The sequence below is a fragment of the Ascaphus truei genome, chromosome 4 (assembly GCF_040206685.1).
Source record: "Ascaphus truei isolate aAscTru1 chromosome 4, aAscTru1.hap1, whole genome shotgun sequence".
Classification (NCBI taxonomy): domain Eukaryota; kingdom Metazoa; phylum Chordata; class Amphibia; order Anura; family Ascaphidae; genus Ascaphus; species Ascaphus truei.
In genome coordinates, this window is record NC_134486.1 from 378,801,622 (window position 1) to 378,825,373 (window position 23,752).

The 23,752-nt window shown below is 41.6% G+C and overlaps 1 protein-coding gene across 1 annotated transcript in view; it reads right to left on the reverse strand.

Annotated features, from left to right (window-relative positions):
• Positions 1-8,150: 8,150 nt before the first annotated feature.
• LDAH (lipid droplet associated hydrolase) overlaps positions 8,151-23,752 on the reverse strand; it is a 268,312-nt gene continuing 252,710 nt past the window's right edge. Inside the window, exon 7 of the mRNA XM_075598447.1 lies at positions 8,151-10,460. Coding sequence (XP_075454562.1) covers positions 10,272-10,460 — 189 coding nt within the window. The 3' untranslated portion in view covers positions 8,151-10,271. The remainder of the gene's footprint in view (positions 10,461-23,752) is intronic.

The window sequence follows — 23,752 nt, forward strand, 5'->3', positions numbered from 1 at the left end:
TATTCGACATCTATGGCTTTGAACATCTCAATATCCTCTGAATTGATGACGACTTTAAAAACAGGTTTCCATTTAAATGGAACTATAAAGCAATTAAATATTTAGGTATAAATATCTCTCCCCCATGTGGGGTACCTCTTCCGTGAAAATGGTGTCCCACTACTACATTATAAAGGATCGATCTGTATGGAATAAACTAGCATAGGTTGAACTTGCTGGACGTATGTCTTTTTTCAACCTCATCTACTATGTAACTATGTAACCATTTCTGGTTTAGGTAGAATTAATGCAATGAAGATTAATATTTTGTCGAGGATCCTGTTTTATTTTGAAACAATTCTTATCAAACTAGATTCGAAATATTTGAAACGCCTGCAAACATTTACGAATATATTCATTTGGCAAAATAAGAAGGCTTGAATTAAGACCTCAATCCATTGTAGACAAATGATTTCGGGCGGTTTGAGCGCTCCAGACTATACAAACTACTATGAAGCATTTCAAATTACTACTTTGATGGACCGGCACTCGACCGGTAGGAACAAGCTTTTGGTAGTGGTTGAAAAAGAGCTACAGTATGCAGCAGATTTCTTGGCCTGGTTAAACAAATCTTGCAGGCCCGGTGTAGTGGGAAATCATCAATAGCAATGTCTGACCAGTCTGGGACAAGGTGGCAATCAGTTAAGGTTTGACTACGTTCCCCTGCCCCTAAAACCAGTATTATATAGTCCAACGTTTGTTCCTGGCATGTCGGTGCCAGATTTATAAATGATGGAGGGAGGCTAAGATTAAACGATTTTCAGATTTGTTATTCATGGACACTATGTTGCCATTTAGTCATTTCAAACGCAAATACAATTGGTTAGAGATAGAGGCATGGTAATTTACACAAGTTGAGCAGAAAAAAAATCCATTCTTAGACAGACTACTCCGTTTGAGACAATATTTTTATAACTTGGATTCACAGGATACTCATTTTGCCATTTACAACATTTTGACAGAGACAGACACTAATCTGAAACCAAACTTTTTCTAGTCATTGGAAATAGAAGTTAACGCAAGTATCTCAATAGTGGATTGGAATAGATTGTGGGAAATAACTGCTTCATCCTCGATTTCTGTAAGATTCCTAAAAAATGCCTAAAAGATCATAATTAAATGGTTCTATACCCCAGTACCTCTGGGTTGTATTTTTTCCTAAAGTTCAGTAAGCTGTTGGTGGGGATGTGGGCACAAGGGCTCCATGTCCCACATCTTGGGGGAGGGAGGATGTCTGGTTCAGGAGTCCCATGCCTTGAGCATATCTGCATGCCTTCCACATGTCCCCCAATCCTGCTATTCAACCTGTTATCATACAAAGGCTAACCTGTAGACAAGGATTCTGGGTAATGTTATGCAAGTGAGCATATTGAGTGCATCACATATTAGATTGCTATGCATAGTCTGTCCTGAAAAGCCAACATAGAGGAAATGCAGAATAAAACACACCATTTATCCTTTTAAACTTGTTAGTTTTGGTACAGATTCTCCATTGTGAAACTGATAATAGTTTAAAACAAGAATCACGACATTTTGGAGGCTTAAAAAGTGATTAATACCCGTCACTATACAAAGTAAAGTGAAGACGAGGAACCCTAGAGTGCAGCGTCAAATCTTCTCCATTCACCCAATTATCATACAGTGGTGAAACCGCAGACATGGATTCTGAGAAACGACATGCAATTTAGCACAGAGTGTGACTTCTAGCTTCTATCTATTCAAGACATGGATGTTTCCCCAGAGCTTTCACATGTTGCATTACACAACTTGTGTAACAAAGCTATTAACATGAATTCCTTAACCCAAGCTTCCTGTACAAGCTGTCACTTTATTATCCCTTCCATATTTAGCACTTTGTATGATAGTCTGTGGGACTCTTTCTATGAACCTTTTCTTTAACATTTCTGCTTGGCTTATAAAAACTTCTTCTTATGTGAATTTTGTGTTATCAATGTATCTAAGCTATTTAACAGCATGTAGATCATGGGTCACATATGTTCTCTCTAAGTAACTTTTATTACCATAATTTTTCTGACTTAAAAATATAGTTTTCACTAATATTATAATTTCTGTCTCTCTAATATTATCTCTTTTGTCTCTATCTCATCCCTATGCCAGGGGAGTTCTGAATTTATTAAGAAATTGTTCCAATTATGTTTAGTTATATAATACATTCTTGTATAGTCAGCATTTATTACGTCCGTTACTATTTTCTTCCAAATATGTTGCCAGTTTATTCATATAAAGATGGTTTATATGTTATTTATATTTATTTTTATTTGTAATAAACATTGTATTTTATATTTTACTGTATAAACTTGTATGCAGTGCCAGATGTAATCATGTAAGAACCTGCTATTTTGCACAATTAGTATTGCTCAAGTACTTATCATTCCCACATGCCAGTAGCTAACTAATTAGAACTACACTATATATAGCAAGACACTGGGGGGAGGTACTTTCTCCTGAAGAAGCAGTGGTAACTGCGAAACGCGTAGAGCCTTTCAAGCTGTGGGAAGGCAGGAGCTAGAGCGTTGAGTGCAGAGACGAGCAGAGCAGAATGAAATCCGGTAGTGACGCAATTCCAGTCAACCGGAAGTGATGTAAATGAAATCCTGAGACTGACGTCAGACGCTGAGGAAACTGCGAAGGTAGCTCATGAGGTTTATCAGTGAAGGGAAGCCCTGACCAGCTCGAATCCAACAGGGAACAGAAAGACACAGAAGCCAAGGAAATTTTTCCAGCGCCATCTCCAAACCATTCTCATTCATCATTTTGCATTTTATTCATGTAAAGAATGTGAGTATGTTGTGTACTTGCTTTTATAAATTTATGACATATCTGATCTGCAAGAGTGTTGACAAACTAAAAACTCAAACCAAGATTAACCCAATAAAAGTGGTGTGATTCTGATTAAGTGAACAAATCACTCACATAGGTCTGCAGAGAAATGGTCTGATCATGTGTGACTCTCTCTTAAGGAATACAAGAGGAGTACATAGCATAATACAGTTTTAATGCACAAATAATTTGATTTAAAGGGGGACGGACACACTCACATTCTCCCGAAAAAGAAATCACAATAAGTGCTTTAAGGGCACACTCTCGCCACTCTGGGACTGCCTCTGGAACTGGAAGAGTCACAGTGTAGGTCCCCGTTTGCCACCAGGATACTGCGATCCACATTGTTCAATGGCGGCTGTCGGAAGTTCCGCGTCTGCGCGCGCAGCAGGGTACGGTGGCTTACGAGGGACTGGATTCTTCCTCACCAGCTACGGAGTTTTCAGAGGGCCAAAAACCCTACACATTTCACCTACTTTCCAGTTCGGCTTCCTCAGAGGTTGTGGATCCACAAGTGCAGTCAATCCATATGTTTAGTTGACTTATTTACCCCTCAGGTATTTTTATCTCTTCTTCACGGTGTTGAGAATTAATTTGACATTTCATGGTTTCTATTTAGTGGATTTAAAGCTTTATTTTATTTTTATATCACATTTGGCGTATGAGTAGATAATTTGAATCTCATTCTGTGAAATTCTAACTTATGGTGTTCTTCCTCCTCCATTTTCACATGTTCACACATGGATGCACTGATGAACCACACCCATACTTAAATAAATGAATACTTAAGCGATTTGACTACTATTGACATATATCCAGAAACTTTCGGAAGGACAACGGGTTCCCATGGAGCTCAATGATGGCGTCCCTAAACCTGATTGGTCATTTCTACTGTGTAGTACTAAGAATTGATGATGTCGCCGGTTTCTCGTGGATATAGGAGGCTCTGCTGCACATGCGCAGTCAATACGCCACAAGCACAGAGAAGATGACGTCTGACACTCGTGATAGTGGGATGTCCCTCTGCACTTGCGCATTTGACCACAAACGGATTAAGAAACATAAGATGGCCTCAGACTCTCGCGGTAACAGGATAGGATGACATGAAGCTTTGACACACTGCAAATAGGACACAAGGGGCGGCACTTTGATTCTGCAGCTATTCAAGTGATTACAATGAAGAGATGATTCAATACACCTGACACAGATTATGGGATGTACCTGGACTATTAGTTAAATCACCTGGACTATGATTTATTGCACAGACTATAAAGAGTGGACCCTTATGGTCCAGACACATGCCGCTCCTTGGCAAAGGCTGCCGTGACAGTCGAAACGTTGGACACTTTATTTGACTTCAATAAATTATTGCATTTATAAAATCCATGGAGTCTCTACTTTTCCTTTTTTGTGTCTTCAAAGGACGATAACATACTGTCACGGCCCCCTTAAATCTCCAACATCACCGTAATTATTCGGGGCTGTTTGCTTTTACAGCCGAACTTGGCCGCGCGACAGCTGCATCTCTTGGCCGCGCGCCAGCCGCATCTCCCGTTCAGTGCTAATGGCGCTGAACATTGAAAGCGCCCGCGGCGCCGAAACTAAAGAAAAAAAGCCCGGGTCTGCCCGCACGTTTAAAAATCCCGCGGTGGCGGCCGCAGGAGACTAAAGGCGGCCGCCACTGTAATGTTAAGTCATGTAAAGAACTCCAGCAAAGAGCATAGCGGAAACTATAATGGACATTAGTAATAATGACAAGCAAATGATATACAAACAAATTGTCTATCCACTAAAGTCTGTTAAGGATAACATGGGGACATAAAATTACATTAGTTGTCATTGCTAAACTTGGCGTTACTCTTCTGCCTAAAATAGGGCTTTGACAGCATCTGGATGGGTGTTACACCACAGCGAGGCATTATTTAAATAGCATCACATTATTTCCAGGTGTAATTTCCCTCTCCTGGCCTCTCTTTCCCAACTCAAGCTAAAGCCCTATTTCAGGGCCTGGATCTGAGTAATGCCAAGATGTACTTAATGTCACATTATTGGATGATAACGCAACTTTATGCTACAATAACGTGATGCTAAGCTGATGCTAATGAGATAAAGTGCAGATGTTGTTTTTGCTTTAGGGATACCATGTTAACTCAGGGAACATAACTTCCTTTCCTGTTTTAGGTAGCGTCACGCTTTGTGGCTCCAGTTCTTAAAACATGATTTGTTCAATTGCTCTGCAATTCCGTGCGATAAGCACATTTTGAATGCAAACTTGCAGATAAGTTAAGGTCACATTATTGGATGAGAACACAACTTTATGCTACGTGATGTTAAGCTGATGCTAATGAGATTTAGTACAGATGTTTTTGCAAATAATTAGCATTAATGATCCCATGTTAACTCAGGGAACATAACGTCTGTTCCTGTTTTAGGTAGCGTCACGCTTTGATCTAGTTCTAAAACGGGATTTGTTCAATGCGATAAGCACATTTTATATGCAGACTTGCAGAAAAACATTTTTTGTATATTCTTTTTTAATTTAAAAAATTCCATTTAGTGCATTGAGGGTGCTGAGCCACCCTCCAATACCATCAGCTGCAGACGCCTTTGATATAATACACGGTTATGTATACCTTTTAATTTGTCATTGTGTGTTAAAACACTCATGGTGCTGTTTGGGTAATTATCACCAATGATTGGTCTTATCACTTTATGGTTATAATTTAGTTGGGCACTTTTATTTGTTCACTTTCAGATAATGGGCCTACTTAAAAATTAGTCCAGGTCTCTCTTCTCGTTGATCTCTTATCTCTTAAATAGGCACTGATTGGGCGAAAATGCCAGATTTGTATCGCCTCAAATTGTATTCTGGTCTCTGATGAATTTATATTGGCAATATCGTAGTTTTCATGAATACGCTCCATTATCTTTCCTGTATGTGAAGATTCCCTACTACTGTGTACAAGTGTTGCCGTAGCCCTATAATGCCAGGTGACTACCATCAACATGAGGAACCGTAAGAGCGTTAAAATGTATTCTTCCCTTGTATTCTCTGCTAGATACTATTATTCTAATAATAATAATATAAAAAATACAAGGGAAGAAAACATTTTAATGCTCTTATGGTTCCTCATTTTGATTGTTGTCAAACACCTGGCGTTATAGGGCTGCGGCAACATGTGTGCACAATTTCTATATTGGTCATTACTCGGCATACAAATAGGCAAGATAAGCTATACCAACCTGGAATCTGTGCTTCAAATGTGTCATCTAAACCTTTTACACAATGAAGATGATGTATAACTAGCTCGGGTGGCCAGTGAGTCGTGGGCAACCCATGACTTGCTGACCACTAAGGGGTACTAAGGATTAGTAGTGAACAGTATTGTGTGGCACTCAGAAACTCGGTGACAAAAGTCAAATAGACACTTAAAGTCTTTTTAATGATGCAGACATAAAGCACAACATTTCATGGAAATCCCTTCTTCAGGTTTAATACAAATCAGGCATACAATAGTAACATGTGTAGTGCAGCATCAGAGAGGGCAGTAACGCATTGCAGTGCAGTGCTATGTGCTGCTACCCACTGTGATTGCAAAAGTGTTAAAGGTGTCATCACACAAAGGACCAATCTGAACTAAAGCCCATTTTTATTTTAATAGGCTAAAACTAATTCATGCTATTAGAAAAAAAATAAAAGACTTACGCAATCATAAGTATTTTAAAATTACTTATTCTAGAACTGTTTGATAATGTGGTACAGCCAATAAAAATATCCCATGTGAGCACATTCACATGTCTCAGACAGGTCTGCAACCCTGCTGCTTTTCACCATTATCTCCTAGCATACAGTGCTTCCATTGCAGCTAGGGATTCTGGGAAATGACATGCAAATGAGCACACAGTGTCACCTTTTGCTTCTTATCCATTTTAACATGGACCCCTATAAGCTTATGCCTGCCACATTACACGGCTTTTCAGCAGAGCCTGGGTTAAAGAAATGCATAGCCAGTGACCCTACTCAAGTCAGATATTTCAACTTTCTGGGTCTCATCAGTGTAAGGCTGGTTATACTGGCTTTGCAATATGAAGCTAGGAAAGGTTTCACGCACACATTAAATAAGTTATGGTGGGTAAAAAAGTGATAAAAACCCTCCTTTGTACAGTGTACAGCAAATAAACATATCAGTGTTAACATTGTAACCTGAATTCTATAGTAGGTTGCCCTATCTTTATTTATGCTGTATCCCTGCCTTTCCAGTTGATCATTTTATATGTAGGGGAGCAAATATAGGACATTCCCCCACCATGCACATTGTACATGCAAATTTAGAAAAATGAGCAGACTTTCAAAAATGATAATAATTATTGTTTGATCTTGCATAGCGCTGCTAGTTTTACGTAGCGCTTTACAGAGACATTTTCTAGGCACAGGTCCCTGCCCCGTGGAGCTTACAATCTGTTTTTGGTGCCTGAGGCAACAGAGAGATAAAGTGACTTGCACAGTATTCACAAGGAGCCGACTCCGGGAATTGAATTAGGTTCCCATGCTTCAAACTCTCAGTGCCAGTCAGTGTCTTTACTCACTGAGCCACACCTTCTATCCCAATGAAATGATTAAAAACACCTGTACTGTACATATCTGATTATTAAAAAAAGAACATCAAATACCTAGTTGTAACTTACTAAACATATCAGTGTTATAGCTGGAATTACATACAGTATATCAGCACCATTAGGTCAATTAGGTCCTATCTGGACTGCAGCATTAAGTGGAGCCCACCAGACCTTCACGTCTCCTGATGTATATTTGTGCCTGTAAGACTTGGATTATACTTAATTAAATATGTATTGATGAGGTGCAAGGATTGTTCCACGCAATCAATTAAACGGACCAGTCTGCTTCAAATTTGTTCAGTATTATTCGTTGTGCTATCAACATGTGCTGCAGAAACACTGCGTGTTCTTTCAGAAATTCTCTCTCTATGGGATAGTTGTTTAAGTTCCAAGTAGAGGACTTGTTGCTTGGAGCAACAATATCAGAAATGCACTGTAATTACCATGAACTGTGACATAGCATAACGATCTCTGGAGGAGGAACGAACACACCAAGACAATTGAGGCTTGTATGACAAACAAATGTTTCTCCCTAGAAAGAACCAGGCTACTCGACATGTAATTCTACATGAAGTGCAAATCAGTAACAAGTTAAAGACACGCTCCACATGCTATAAACATGACACAGTTAAAAGAACACACTGACAACAAAACTGTGTAATACATTTAGTGATGCAAACGGAGCTGAAATGTACATTATTCTCATTAAATTAAACCCAATTAATTAAAATGTAAAAACCTAATCTTGCTAAAGGACGTGGTGTATTGTTTGGAGACATTGCTTGGGGTCCTGGTAAAATGCCTGGTACAGCTAGCTTCTAAGAGGAAGTAATAAATTGGTCCATAAAATTCTGATTAGCCTTAAAGTTGAAACATCTGATAATCATAAGAAGGTATTCAGCAGAAAGCAAAGAGATTTACTAGTCGTTTTTTAAATACCACCAGTAAGAAATGTTGCAATGGAATATTGAGTAAGAGGGAATAAAAGGCAGCAAGTAATTATGTTATAATAGAGACTTACTGTGCTGTGAACTCCTCTTGTAATGTACATGTAAAGCAGTTGCTAATTTATCAAGCCCATAAAACTTCCATCATTTCCAAAGAGAAACAACAATATGTTCGTGGGATATAAAGCTGAATTGTGGATAAATGTGGTTCTAAAAAAGCCAATGCAACTGTATGCAGAATATGGAAATAAAAGGGTTTCAATACTATAACTATACTGCCCCTGATGAAGTGTCATGTGACACGAAATGCGTTGGTGATCATTACGCAGCGACGCACGGCCGTGACAACGGTCTGATTGTGTTGCTGCCTGAGCCCAGCTATTCCACGAGGAGTACATGGGAGAAATAGAGTGCTTAAGGTCTGTTTTTTTCCATCCAGCAATCCCAGCACCTTCTCCCTTCCTGTTATAACTAGGATACGTGATTTAGGGTGTTTACACCACGTTGCTTGGGCTCCTTATGTAATATCTATTAGTGTCATTTTAGACAGGTTTGATTTATATGTTTCTGGTACATGTGTGTTTATATGAAGTATTTTCTTTTCATGATATAAAGTATATGTATTAATTTGGGCTTCTTCTGGTTTCATTTCATGCGCTCCTATTTTTGAGTTTTTTTTCTACACTATAATCAGGAGGTTCATATTATGTAAGGCGGTAACATCAAGGATGAGTGGACTTCCAAATGAGGCCACTTGGTAAATGCTTTTTATTACTTCTTCATTACTACTACTTCTTCATTAGTTTGCAGAAACAGACCGTAACAAAACCTTTCTCGTTTCAAGTTGGACGTCTACATTTTTTTTAAAATTGCGTTTTGCTGAGCTGAAAAACAGGAGAGCCTTTTCCCATTGTTTCGAGACGTTTGGGGTACATTAGTGACCCAGAGTGGGCGTCAACAGCTGTAACACTGCTGACAGAAATCAACTATTTGGAGTAGAAACTTTACATCGTTGGAACTCTGTCATTCTTTATACCGATTCATGCAGCAGCATAATTATTTCAGGGGATGGAGCCTAATAATTGCTGAATTCTACAATACAAGTGAATTAACCTAAGATAACAACCTTTTTTTAATTAAGCAGGGCATGTCTATATAATAGTATTCAGGCTCCTCATAAATAATGATGGCCACCCAGTTCCTATCCCAGCAAGTTTACTGCGTGTTCTGTAATGTTACTGTCCAAAATCCTTACCACCCAGAGTGATCCAGATAAGTGCAGGGAACGTTTCTTACAATTTATTACCTTAAAACATAAAGCTTACGAGGCCAGTTGAAGTGTTCTAATAGATTTGTTCTCGTGTTCAAAAGGGAATGTTTTACCTTTTAAAGAAAGAAACCTTTTATCTTCCACATTACCACATATTAGGGCAAAGGCGCCAGGTATACATTACATGGGCCATCATGTACTGTACATATTGTGCACTTATGTCATATAGAAGTTAGCAGCAAACGTCTTCATTTTCCTCATTTAGTTTGGTTTTCCCAGCTAGATTCACCTTCTCAAAAGTCTCCACCCAATGTATGATTTGCACATCTCCCTAGTGATACTTTTGGTCCTAGTGTTCAGCCAACATTTCAATGGCAGGAAATCAAGTGTGTTCAAGTTAGAACCGAAGAGCAGTAATTCATCCTAAACTACAGTATATCTAAACGACATAAAAACCATGTCCCTGTATAATCTACTTTGCTGGAGCCATGTAAAATTGACTTACAACTTCACAAAGAGTTACAGAAGTAGAAAATAACTTGACTGCAATACAGTGCTCAAATGCTTGATCTCTTTTTTAACCAATGTATTATCATGGAGGCTACTTCCTTGCTAGAGTCCAGGACAAAGGCGTGCCTGATTCCTTTTTCACAAAGCCAAATGTTGCCTTCCGGAAACTCCTTTCTGATGTCTTCATAATACTGGACAGGACACCAGTTGTCTTTGGCTCCATAGTAAAAAATTAGCTAGAAGAGAGTAAAAAAAAAGCAAAACTATTAGAAGTTGTATGTCCATTAAAAAGATAAAATGATGTATCATTATACTTTTGCTTTGCTTAAAATAGAAGAAAATGACATGATACAAAATGTGAAAAGGCATTCCTATAATGGAGCTCCCAATTAGCAGGAGGAAAACCTGTCAAGGAAAAGAGAGTTATTACTGTAATTATTTCATAAATGCTTTGCATGTGAAGACAGTACTGATGATCACAATAGGCTTTTGAGAAGTACATCACATTAATGAACAAACTAAGTTAATAAAATCACGCTGAAAATTAATGTATTGATTAGATGCAAACCTTTTTATTTTTGTGTGCAAGATGTACTGGCAACAATTATTCCTTGTGAAATGCTCCTAACCCATCCAGACAGATGATGTTGGTCCTCAGAACACAAATAAGCAATCTATGGTGTAGTATGTAAAATACAAGTTTATACCAATAAAAACTTTAGAATGTGCACTCACATTGTGCACATCACCATGCACATTGTATGACAAGCAGGGGGATGGGGGAGAGGCACTCCAGATGAAGCCAATTGGTATATGCAGCGGCCGTTATTCAAACAAATCTCAAAATGGATTTCGAGATTACCCCGTGATCCTAACAAGTGTTGCCGGGGCAGACTATAATGGCACAGTCCTACCGGGGTCTGCCTTTCTGTAATAGACGCGCAGTAAGAGATAGGCTGAATCAGTCACTCTACTGCGCGCCTCTCACAGGCAATCGCGGGGGGAGGGGGGGTTATTTAATTTTAAATATTATAGTAATGTAGCAGGGGGTCTCCGGAGCTGAACCGCATTGATTTCAAATCCGGAAATTCCCTACTTCCCGAGATACAGGACCCGTTATGGGGTGCCGGTATCTCCTATGCATTGAAATGTCCCAATCACGTGACGCGAGACATTTCAATGCATAGGAGATACCGGCTACACCATAGATTGCTTATTTTTTTCCTGAGGACCAACATCATCTATCTGGGTGCCATCTGAACCACCCATTGAATATCCCTCTTCATAAAGTTCACAGACGCTATACCTAGCTCTAACCAGAAAGAGTGAGTGCCTCTGATATGCCCAATTAAGTTTGGGAAATGTAAGTTAAAAAGGTTGGAGGAGAATTTAAGCTAGGATGGAGGGGAATTAAACAGATAACGAATTAAATAGAATAGATGAGGAAACAAGGGGATATGGAGGTAGAATAGGGGCAAGTATGAGTTTGACAAGCGGTGAGACACTCATAGTAAATACAGATAATACTAGAAAACTTCTAACGACTAAACCAAGTTGGCGCAGAAAGGAAGGAGCAGATAAAATAACACAGGCTGAAAAAAAACTTAAATGCATGCTTGTTAATGCAAGAAGCCTGACAGATAAAATGGGTGAGCTTGAATTAATAGCTACAAGGGAGCAGTATGATATCATAGGCATTACTGAAACATGGTGGGATGAAACTCATGACTGGACAGTTCAATTAGAGGGTTATTCCCTTTTTCGGAAGGATCGCGCAAATAGAAGAGGTGGAGTATGCTTATATGTTAAACCGGATTTAAAACCTATTATAAGGGAAGATGTTTATGAAGGGAATGATGAAAATGTAGAGACCTTGTGGACAGAAATTAGCAGTGGAGGTAAAAGTATAAAGAAAATGTTTGTAGGGATATGCTATAAACCACCAAATATCTGTGAGATTGAGGAAGCTAAAATACTTTTGCAAATGGAGAAGGCATCAAAACTAGGTCATGTTTGCATAATGGGGGATTTTAATTATCCAGACAGACTGGGCCAATGAGATTACATTACAACAAAAGGAAAGAGCTTTTTGGGGGTGCTTAAAGATAATTATATGACCCAAGTTATTGAGGAACCAAGCAGGAGAGGGGCAGTACTGGATTTGGGAATATCAAACAATGTAGAAGTAATAGCAAATATTCAAGTCCTGGAACATTTGCGTAACAATGATCATTACATGGTCTCATTTGAAATAAATTATCAAACAACAGATTACTTGGGTTCAACAAAGACCATAAACTTTAGAAAGGCAGATTTTAATAAACTGAGGACTAATCTAGAAGTAATACATCGGGATGATGCTTTTCAGGGAAAATGTAGAAGATAAATGGGCAGTCTTTAAAACATTGTTAGAAAAGCATACTCATCAGTGTATACCCTTGGGTAATATGTATAAAAGAAATAAATCAAAACCAATGTGGCTAAATAAACAGGTAGTGGAGGAAATGGAAAAAAAGAGGCAGGCGTTTAGATTCTTCAAATTAGAAGGCATCGTATCATAATTATAAGGAATGTAACAAAAACTTTGAAAAGGGCAATCAAATTAGCAAAAATGGATAATGAAAAAAGGTTTGCAATAGAAAGTAAGGTCAACCCTAAAAAAGTTCTTTAAGTACCTTAATAACAAAAAAATGAGAAAAGAAAATATAGGACCCTTTCAGTGTGAGATGGGCAGGCAGATTATTGGAGATAAGGGAAAAGCAGAGGTATTAAACAAATTATTTGCCTCTGTGTTTACCAGGGAAGAATCCATTTCAATTGTAGTGCCGCAGGAGGAAACCTCCATATTAATGAACAATTTGGTAAACTGAAAATGAATTTCATAGGCAGCTTGAAAAAATGTAAGTAAATAAGGCACAATGGCATACATCCAAGAGTTCTCAAGGAGTTAAGTTCAGTAATAGCCAAACCATTACATTTAATATTGAAGGACTCCATTTCCACAGGCTCAGTACCACAAGATTGGCATAAAGCAGATGTGGTGCCTATATTTAAAAAGGGAGCTAGATCACAACCGGGGAATTACAGACCTGTAAGCCAGACTTCAATAGTGGGGAAACTACTTGAAAGTTTAATACAGGATAATGTTCAGGAATACCTAATGGAAAACAAAATTATTAGTAATAGTCAGCATGGATTTATGAAGGATAGATCATGCCAAACTAACCTTATTTGTTTCTTTGAGGAGGTAAGTAGGAATTTAGACCAGGGTAATGCAGTTGATGTGGTCTACTTAGATTTTGCAAAAGCTTTTGATACGGTTCCACACAAGAAGTTGGTGTACAAAATAAAGCAAATTGGATTTAGTAAAAATATATGCACCTGGATTGAAAAATGGTTGAAGGATAGACAACAGAGGTTTGTCATAAATTGAACTTTTTCAGGTTGGGCTAAAGTCGTGAGTGGAGTTCCTCAGGGATCGGTACTGGGACCCCTGCTTTTTAACTTGTTTATTAATGACCTTGAGGTTGGCATCGAGAGCAAAGTTTCCATCTTTGCTGATGATACTAAATTGTGTAAGGTAGTAGAATCAGAGCAGGATGTAATTTCTCTTCAGAAGGACTTGGAGAGACTGGAAACGTGGGCAGGTAAATGGCAGATGAGGTTTAATACAGATAAAATAAGGTTATGCATTTGGGATGCAAGAATAAAAAGGCGAATTATAAATTAAATAGGGATAAATTGAGGGAATCCTTGATGGAGAAGGATTTAAGAGTGCTTGTAGACAGCAGGCTTAGCAATAGTGCCCAAAGTCATGCAGTAGCTGCAAAGGCAAACAAGATCTTATCTTGCATCAAACGGGCAATGGATAGAAGGGAAGTAAACATAATTTTGTTTGCCTTCCCCTGGATCAATAAGTGTAGATATATGATAAAATATCTGTTGTCTAAATATAGCATAGGTTGAACTCGATGGACGGAAGTCTTTTTTCAACCTCATCTACTATGTAACTATGTAACTTGATGGACGTATGTCTTTTTTCAACCTCATCTACTATGTAACTATGTATCATAGATTCTACATATTGCACTATATGTGTTTTTTTCTTTTTTCAATGTGGACCTGCGCTCCCCTTCACTAAAGACTACACTGCAACTGAAGAACTATCAGAACGGTTCTATGTATAGGGTTGTTTGAGCTGCCTTTAGAATGCAATTCTATATTTGCACAAATGCACATTTATATTTAATATTTAATTCACATTATTGGCACTGTTTTATGTGGTTACGTTTTTTCTTATAGTTGTCCACCCTTATAACACCCTTTGCACTATTGCACTAATCTTGCTCACATGATGTAACTATGTATTTGTAACCATGTATTTGTCATCATAACTCTTGCCCGGGACATACTTGAAAACGAGAGGTAACTCTCAATGTATTACTTCCTGGTAAAACATTTTATAAATAAATAACTATCACTTTAAGGAGCGCCTTTTTACATTTTTTTGTAGTCCTAACCCATCCAGACATGTTTTGTGCAACAAAATAGCAGCTTGAGTTATTTTAATCTATGAAAATGGTTTAACTCTTAAATCAATTTTGTTTTATTCAATTTTTATTTTTATGGAATGTGGATCAATATTAAATCCATTATTGCCCATAGGATGTTTGTAACCGTGTTAAGAAAGGCATTTACATCGCCCTTAAAGTGTTTATTAACATCCTCCCGCTTTCGCCACCCTTCTGTAGCTGGCGAGGTTCTAGTTTTGCCCCCATGAGCTGCATATGCTCCTTGGTAATCCTAGGAAATCCTGAGGAGCAATAATAACTCAGATCACTAAATGTGACTTGCGTTATTATCTAAAAAAAGAAATGAATAATGATTTTTTTTTTTTACAAGAGGTGATCTGCTCCCATCCCTCCTAATTTCAAATCTCTCACTTCATTAGTGGTCAGGCGGGATTGAAGAACCTTCCCCCACCGTACAGTATGTGCCTCCACTCATCACCCCCTACACTGGCCACCAACAGGCTCTTGTCATCATCTTCATCCCTTGTTAGTACATTGTTGGATGAAGGCATCCCCAATGATCTTCGTGTTATTGCGGTTGCAAGTCTCTCTTCTCCATACGCCCCATCAAATTTTCTAATTTCATCTTCCGATCTTACTTTTGGGTATCATCTTGGTCTTTTGATATCCCTTGGAATCCAGTCATACCCTCTTTTTCCAATTATTGTTATTTATTCTTGTAATATGTCTGGCCCACTGCTATTTCTACTTCTTTCCTTGTGATGATGTCACAGATTTGTGTTTGCTTCTGGACCCATTATGTTATGTACAGGAGCGCTGGCTATCTGTTATTCATCTCCTAAAGTAAGAGTGCTACTGAATAAAGCTGATATCACTCTAATTCCAGAAGAGCCAAGGGGTGAGAAGTGAGTGCAGTAACCTTATTAGTTCATGGAATATGTAAATACATGTATAAAAAAAATTGACTTTCCAGAGTTGGCGCTAACAGTAAATACTGAATCATTAGACAAATAAATCTAAATCCTTCTCCCACCTTAAACCTTTTTTACTGACTGCCCCGCACCTCTGGAATGCCCTTCCCCTCAATACCCAACTAGCACCCTCTCGATCCACCTTTAAGACCCACCTTAAGACACACTTGCTTAAAGAAGCATATGAATAGCACTGTGGATAATACTAGACACATGATACATAAAGCTTGGCCCCCTGCAGACGCACTTACCAGAATGCCCTCCTACTGTCTCTGTACGCTCTCCCTACCTCTACCAATTAGATTGTAAGCTCCTCAGAGCAGGGACTCCTCTTCCTTAATGTTACTTTTATGTCTGAAGCACTTATTCCCATGACCTGCTATTTATATTATCTGTTATTTACAGATTACCCCGTGTATTACTACTGTGAAGCGCTATGTACATTAATGGCGCTATATAAATAAAGACATACAATACAAATGCTTTCAGTTTCAAAATGATCAAATGAGTAGTGACTTGTACTCATTTACCACCATTTCAAGACCATTGTTATGTCACATGGTTAATAACAGTATTTATGATATAAACAACCACATCAAAATACAATCAGTCAGCCTTTTCAGAAGATGTTATTTTAAGAAGCGAAAATATAAAATGAATACAAAGTTGAATTCCTATTTTTTAGCTGGCATACAACAATCCTAGCATTGCTAACAAAATGATTAACGTGGTCTTTTGTTATGTTCTACAACTGGCTTTTAATGAACTTCTGTCATTAGATAAGAAGAATGTCATTGTATGCTTACAGCAAACATTTGTGACAATGAGATATTATTTCGCCATTTGACTGCAGGAGGTGTTAGGCAGCTCTCTGCTGCACAGGAAATGGGTTCACAAACACAACCTAGAGAAACATATTTTTTGTAAATAATGTGGAACAGAGAAAACTAAGATTGTAACAGATGTTGGGAAAGATGTTGCCCATATTTTTTTTTATGATACATTAGTCAGATATTAGCAGCTGCTTACATGAAAAATATGTTTTTTTAATACATCTATCAATTCAAATACATCTGCATTGTTTAAAAGCGGACTGGGCATTTTGAAACGCTGAATAAAGGGTTAGAAACCAAACTAAATTAAAAACGCCCGGGAACATATTTCCACAACGTTACTAAGACATTAGGGGCCTTATTTAGTAAATATCACAGTGTGCTCCATGTCACAGCCACTAATGCCATTTACTTTTACTTCCAGCTAATTAGCTGTGCAATGCATTTTTTCCTCTATTCAATGCCGTAGACACAGAAAGTATAGACAAAAAAAGGTGCAATAAAGGAACTAACACAGAGTATTGAAAAACAGAAAGTTCATTAGTAAAATAGACCTCATTACTCAATGTTTTGGTCCTTCACGAGTAATGTGCACTATTTATTTTTTTGATTGCGTTTTGTTATATGTTTTACAATATCCTGGGGGGTGACAGTCACTTTTCATTTCAAAATCATTATCCTTAAAAGTGTGCAGTCACGTTTACAATAATAGGATTGTTACCATACAGGTTCAGATTTACAGTGTTTGCATATTCCTAATTTGTGCAGTTTTACGGTGCAAAATGCAACCATGTGCACAAAGATGGGTGCAATTTTACATCTTTGTGTTAAGTGCACAATGACGTGCAACCTACCATTAGGGTGCAATTTGCACATAAGGTTTGTTTAAGGTTGTGAACTCTTTTAATAGACCGTTATGATATAGTTATACAGACAGAAGTACAATACTTGTCAGACCTGGAATGATATATCATGTTGATCAATGAAAAAGTGTCCCAACCTGCAAGAAACCTGTGGTTATTGGGTAATGCTATTATATTAAAAAAAAAAGTGTTTCAACTAAATGTAACATCCATATACTGTTGCGGCACACTTTATTCTAACAAATCACCGGTTTGTCCCTGGCTTGTTCCTGGAATGCGACGCTGTTCACCCGGAGCATGCCGCATTCCCAGCCAGGGGTCATGCCCGGCTGACGCGCGGTTGATGTGTTAATTGATAATGGTTCAGGATTTACTAGGCTGCAATGCTTCGCGTGTCCGCCAGATGGCATAAATTCATGAATTGTAATGCAGTATATATATATATATATATATATATATATTTATACTGTATAACAACAACCCCTATAACCCCTAACATACAGTACTGTACACATACAGTACTGTATATGCACATCAATGATACTATAGGCCGGCGGGGGCGAGATGTGTTTGCAGCAGAGAGAGAACCGCTGCTCTCTCTGTGCAAACATCGGCACATTAAAAATTATTTAAAATACATTTTTATTCATAGTGTAGATGTGCAGGGGGTCTCCGGAGCTGAACCGCGTTGGTTTCAGGTCTGGGGACCCCCTGCTTCCCGAGATACAGCCCCCTTTATGAGGTGCCGGTATCCCTCTGCATTTAAACGTCCCGATCACGTGACCGCAGCATGTAAACAAAGCAGAGGGATACCGGCACCCCCTAAAGGGGCCTGTATCTCGGGAAGCAGGGGGTCCCCGGACCTAAAACCACAGCGGTTCAGCTCCGGAGACCCTCTGCACATCTACAGTATGAATAAAACACATATATAAATAAACACTCGTTCCTTACCTTTGCGGCTATGTGCTACGGTAACGAAGCAGCATGACTGTATTTTTAATAATATTGTACAGTGAGCAGGGGGTTCCCTGAGCCACAAATCAAAGCTCAGGGGACCCCCTGCTCCTGCACAATATTATTAAAAATACAGAAATGCTGCTTCATTACCATAGCTGATAGCCGCTAAGGCAATGAAGGGGTTAACCCACCGTGCCCGCTTTATTGTGGGTAGCGGGGGTGGGTGAAGGGGGTATTTGGCCCTTGGTGTGAGTTTAGGACTTGCGGGGGGGTTGCGGGTGCACTTAACCCCTTCACGGCCGTAGCAGTTAATACCGCTACGGTCATGAAGGGGTTAAACCCTCCCGCTACCAGCCGCAAGCCCTAAACAAACATCGTTGGGGCTAATACCCCCTTCACCCACCCCCGCTACCCACAATAAAAAAAATTCACACACAGCAGCCGCCCAAAAAATAAATAAATAAATCTAAATAAATAAATAAATACATGAATATAAATAAATAAATTTAAAATACATTTTTATTCATAGTGTAGATGTGCAGGGGGTCTGCAGAGCTGAACCGCGTTGGTTTCAGGTCCGGGGACCCCCTGCTCCCCGAGATACAGGCCCCTTCATGACATCTACACTATGAATAAAAATGTATTTTAAATGTATTTATTTAAATTCATGTATTTATTTATTTATTTAGATTTATTTATTATATGTGCTGCTGCTGTGTGTGAATTTTTTTATTGTGGGTAGCGGGGGTGGGTGAAGGGGGTATTAACTGATACGGTCGTGAAGGGGTTAAGTGTACCCGCAACCCTCCCGCAAGTCCTAAACTCACACCAAGGGCCAAATACCCCCTTCACCCACACCCGCTACCCACAATAAAAAAAATTCACGCACAGCAGCCCCACAATTAATAAATAAATCTAAATAAATAAATACATGAATGTAAATAAATATATATATGTATATATTATACAGTGTTCGACAATCCTATACATTTACACACCCGGGGCGAGAGGATTTAACCCCCGGGCGGGTAAATATTGGCCCAAGCAGAAAACGTGCTTGTTTTTTTAAATTTCTTTCGCTCGCGCTGAAAAATAAAAAAAATAAAAACTCCACCTACCTGACTGCTGATTGGCGCGTGCTCCCAGGCTTTGTGGGTGCGCGGCCAGGCTCTATATGAGCCCGCCCCCAACGAGCGGCCATTCTTTCTGGCCGGAGATCTATTGGAGAGTAAGTACTCTCCAATCTCTGCATGCTGCGGCCCCTCTGCTCCTTCCCTGCCTCCTGCAAGCCTCCTCCCCGCTTCCCGCGTGGGGCAGGAGATGGTAGGGTTGTGTCCCCCCTTCTGTCCCTGTCCCCGCTTACCCCGTCTTCCTGCTGATCCCCGCGCGGGGCAGGAGATGGTAGGGGGGTGTCCCCCCTTCTGTCCCTGTCCCCGCTTACCCCGTCTTCCTGCTGATCCCCACGCAGGGCAGGGGATGGTAGGGGGGTGTCCCCCCTTCTGTCCCTGTCCCCGCTTACCCCGTCTTCCTGCTGATTCCCGCGCGGGGCAGGAGATGGTAGGGGGGTGTCCCCCCTTCTGTCCCTGTCCCCGCTTACCCCGTCTTCCTGCTGATCCCCGCGCGGGGCAGGGGATGGTAGGGGGGTGTCCCCCCTTCTGTCCCTGTCCCTGCTTACCCCGTCTTCCTGCTGATCCCCGCGCGGGGCAGGGGATGGTGGTAGGGGGGTGTCCCCCCTTCTGTCCCTGTCCCCGCTTACCCCGTCTTCCTGCTGATCCCCGCGTGGGGTTGGATATGGTCACGGGGGGGAGGAGAGGGGGGGGGGCGAGCGGGACAGTGGTGGTGGTCGCGCGGCCTTCTTCCCCCTGTTGTGTGTGTCTATGTGTATGCATGGGTGTGTGTCTGTGTGTATGCATGGGTGTGTGTGTGTGTATGCATGGGTGTGTGTCTGTGTGTATGCATGGGTGTGTGTGCATGGGAGTGTGCCCAGCTATCATGACGGCGCAGCATAAGGTGTGGGTTGTGGGGTGGGGCGTCTGCCCGTCTGCCCGCTCGACCACAAGATTCATGCCCTCGAGGGGAGCAGGGCAGTGGCGGCCACGGCGGGGCTGACTGTCTCCTGGGGCGCCCGCTGGGGGACACATCGCAACGTGCCTGCCACCTCCCCAAACTACGACCGTGTGAGGTATGGGGGGGATGTCGGCCTGCCCCCCCCCTCCCACGAGCGGGAGATGGGCACGGGTGGGTGGGGGAGGAGCGTGGTGGTGCTGGTCGTGGCCTTCCCCCCCCCCCCGTGTGTGTGTGTCTGTGTGTATGGGAGAATGTGTGACACACCAGAGGTACCCCCCCAATCAGTCACCCCCAGTCTGTGTCAGTCACCCCCCACCCCCAGTCAGTGTCAGTCACCCCCCCCCAGTCAGTGTCAGTCACCCCGCACCCCCAGTCAGTGTCAGTCACCCCCCCACCCCCTGTCAGTGTCAGTAACCCCCCACCCCCAGTCAGTGTCAGTCACCACCCCACCCCCAGTCAGTGTCAGTCACCCCCCCACCCCCAGTCAGGGTTAGTTACCCCCCCACCCCCAGTCAGTGTCAGTCACCCCCCCACCCCCAGTCCGTGTCAGTCACCCCCCCACCCCCAGTCAGTGTCAGTCACTCCTGCCCCAGTCAGTGTCAGTCACCCCTGCCCCAGTCAGTGTCAGTCTCCCCTGTCCCAGTTAGTGTCAGTCACTCCTGCCCCAGTCAGTGTCAGTCACCCCTGCCCCAGTCAGTGTCAGTCACCCCTGCCCCAGTCAGTGTCAGTCACCCCTGCCCCAGTCAGTGTCAGTCACCCCTGCCCCAGTCAGTGTCAGTCACCCCCCCACCTCCAGTCAGTGTCAGTCACCCCTGCCCCAGTCAGTGTCAGTCACCCCTGCCCCAGTCAGTGTCAGTCACCCCTGCCCCAGTCAGTGTCAGTCACCCCTGCCCCAGTCAGTGTCAGTCACCCCTGCCCCAGTCAGTGTCAGTCACCCCTGCCCCAGTCAGTGTCAGTCACCCCCCCACCTCCAGTCAGTGTCAGTCACCCCTGCCCCAGTCAGTGTCAGTCACCCCTGCCCCGGTCAGTGTCAGTCACTCCTGCCCCGGTCAGTGTCAGTCACCCCTGCCCCAGTCAGTGTCAGTCACCCCTGCCCCAGTCAGTGTCAGTCACCCCTGCCCCAGTCAGTATCAGTCACCCCTGCCCCAGTAAGTGTCAGTCACCACTGCCCCAGTAAGTGTCAGTCACCCCTGCCCCAGTCAGTGTCAGTCACCCCTGCCCCAGTCAGTGTCAGTCACCCCTGCCCCAGTCAGTGTCAGTCACCCACCCACCCCCAGTCAGTGTCAGTCACCCCTGCCCCAGTCAGTGTCAGTCACCCCTGCCCCAGTCAGTGTCAGTCACCCCTGCCCCGGTCAGTGTCAGTCACTCCTGCCCCGGTCAGTGTCAGTCACCCCTGCCCCAGTCAGTGTCAGTCACCCCTGCCCCAGTCAGTGTCAGTCACCCCTGCCCCAGTCAGTGTCAGTCACTCACCCAGCCAGCCACTCACCCAGCCAGCCACTCACCCAGCCAGCCACTCACCCAGCCTCTCTCTCTCTGTCTATCACCCACCCTCTGTGTGTGTCACCCACCGTTTCTCTCCTCTGTCTCCCCCACACTCTCTCTCTCCCCCCCCACACTCTCACTCTCCCCCCACACTCTCTCTCTCCCCCCACACTTTCTCTCTCTCCCCCCACACTCTCTCTCTCTTTCCCCGACTCTCCCCCACACTCTCTCTCTCCCCCACACTCTCTCTCTCTCCCCCACACTCTCTCTCTCCCCTACACTCTCTCTCTCTCCCCCACACTCTCTCTCTCTTCCCCACTCTCTCTCTGTCTCTACCCCACACTCTCTCGCTCTCCCCCACACTCTCTCTCTCTCCCCCACACTCTCTCTCTCTCCCCCACACTCTCTCTCTCTCCCCCACACTCTCTCTCTCTCTCCCCCACACTCTCTCTCCCCCACACTCTCTCTCTCTCTCCCCCACACTCTCTCTCCCCCACACACTCTCTCCCCCACACTCTCTCTCTCCCCCACACTCTCTCTCTCCCCTACACTCTCTCTCTCCCCTACACTCTCTCTATCTCTCCCCCACACTCTCTCTCTCTCTCCCCCACACTCTCTCTCTCTCTCTCCCCCACACTCTCTCTCTCTCTCTCTCTCTCTGTCACTCACACTCTGGATCTGGAGCTCTTATTTACCCTATATATCTTAACTGCCCTATACTACACCGAAATCTTAACTGCCCTATACTGCTTCCTTCCAGATCTGACTCAAGCTTCACACGGAAGACATCGGAACCCCCCCTAACCCAGAAGACAGGTAGGGAACACCTCCCCTCCAATGTATAACATAGCGGGTATGAGGGTACCTGGACATTGAGGGACTGCGGATCAGGTAAGATCCCAGGTGGGATTGCTGCTTTAGATATTGTGAAGCTGGGGCATCCAGACACTGGTTAAGGGGTTCAGGAAACTAGTCACTCACACCTGGCTTTTAATTCTAGATCCGACATTTACACACACACACACACACACACACACATGTAACAAGGACTAATTGTAGTATAATGTAATACAATAAATACATTTGTCAAAAACGAATGTTGTTCTGACTAGGAATTTATTAAATGTATTTTATTTATATATTTTATTTTAAAGCGGGATGGTGGGCGGGACTAGGGGCGGGGTTGAGTGCGGGACAAGGGGCGGGTTGAGGGCGGGACTAGGTGGCGAGTAGATTTTTTGGTTGGCGAGTAGATTTTTGGGTGATTTGTCGAACACTGTATATATATATATATATATATATATATATATATATATATATATATATATATAAAACAACAATCCCTATACATACATATATATATATATATATACACACATATATATATATATATATATATATATATATGTATATATATATATATATATATATATATATATATATATATATATATATATATATATATACAGTATACTGTATACACACACATGATGAACCAATATACAAATAAATGTAGAAGGGTTATCAAAATCATACTGTACTACAAATAACACTTCTCCATACAGACACACTATATTACAATGAATTTCCTTTAATAATCCTAACTGATCTTACAATCTAAATCATCAAATGCCAATGAAAAACCTCACATTCCAATCAATACATTGCATTTACATTGTATTTATGATGCATAAAATCTATGCACCATATACATTCTGCAAATGAATGTTAACAGTATCATTGCAAGCTACTGTACCAGTAAATACAAAACACTTCCAAACAAGTCAACTATTTTAACCAATCAAGTAAACAAAAATCAATAT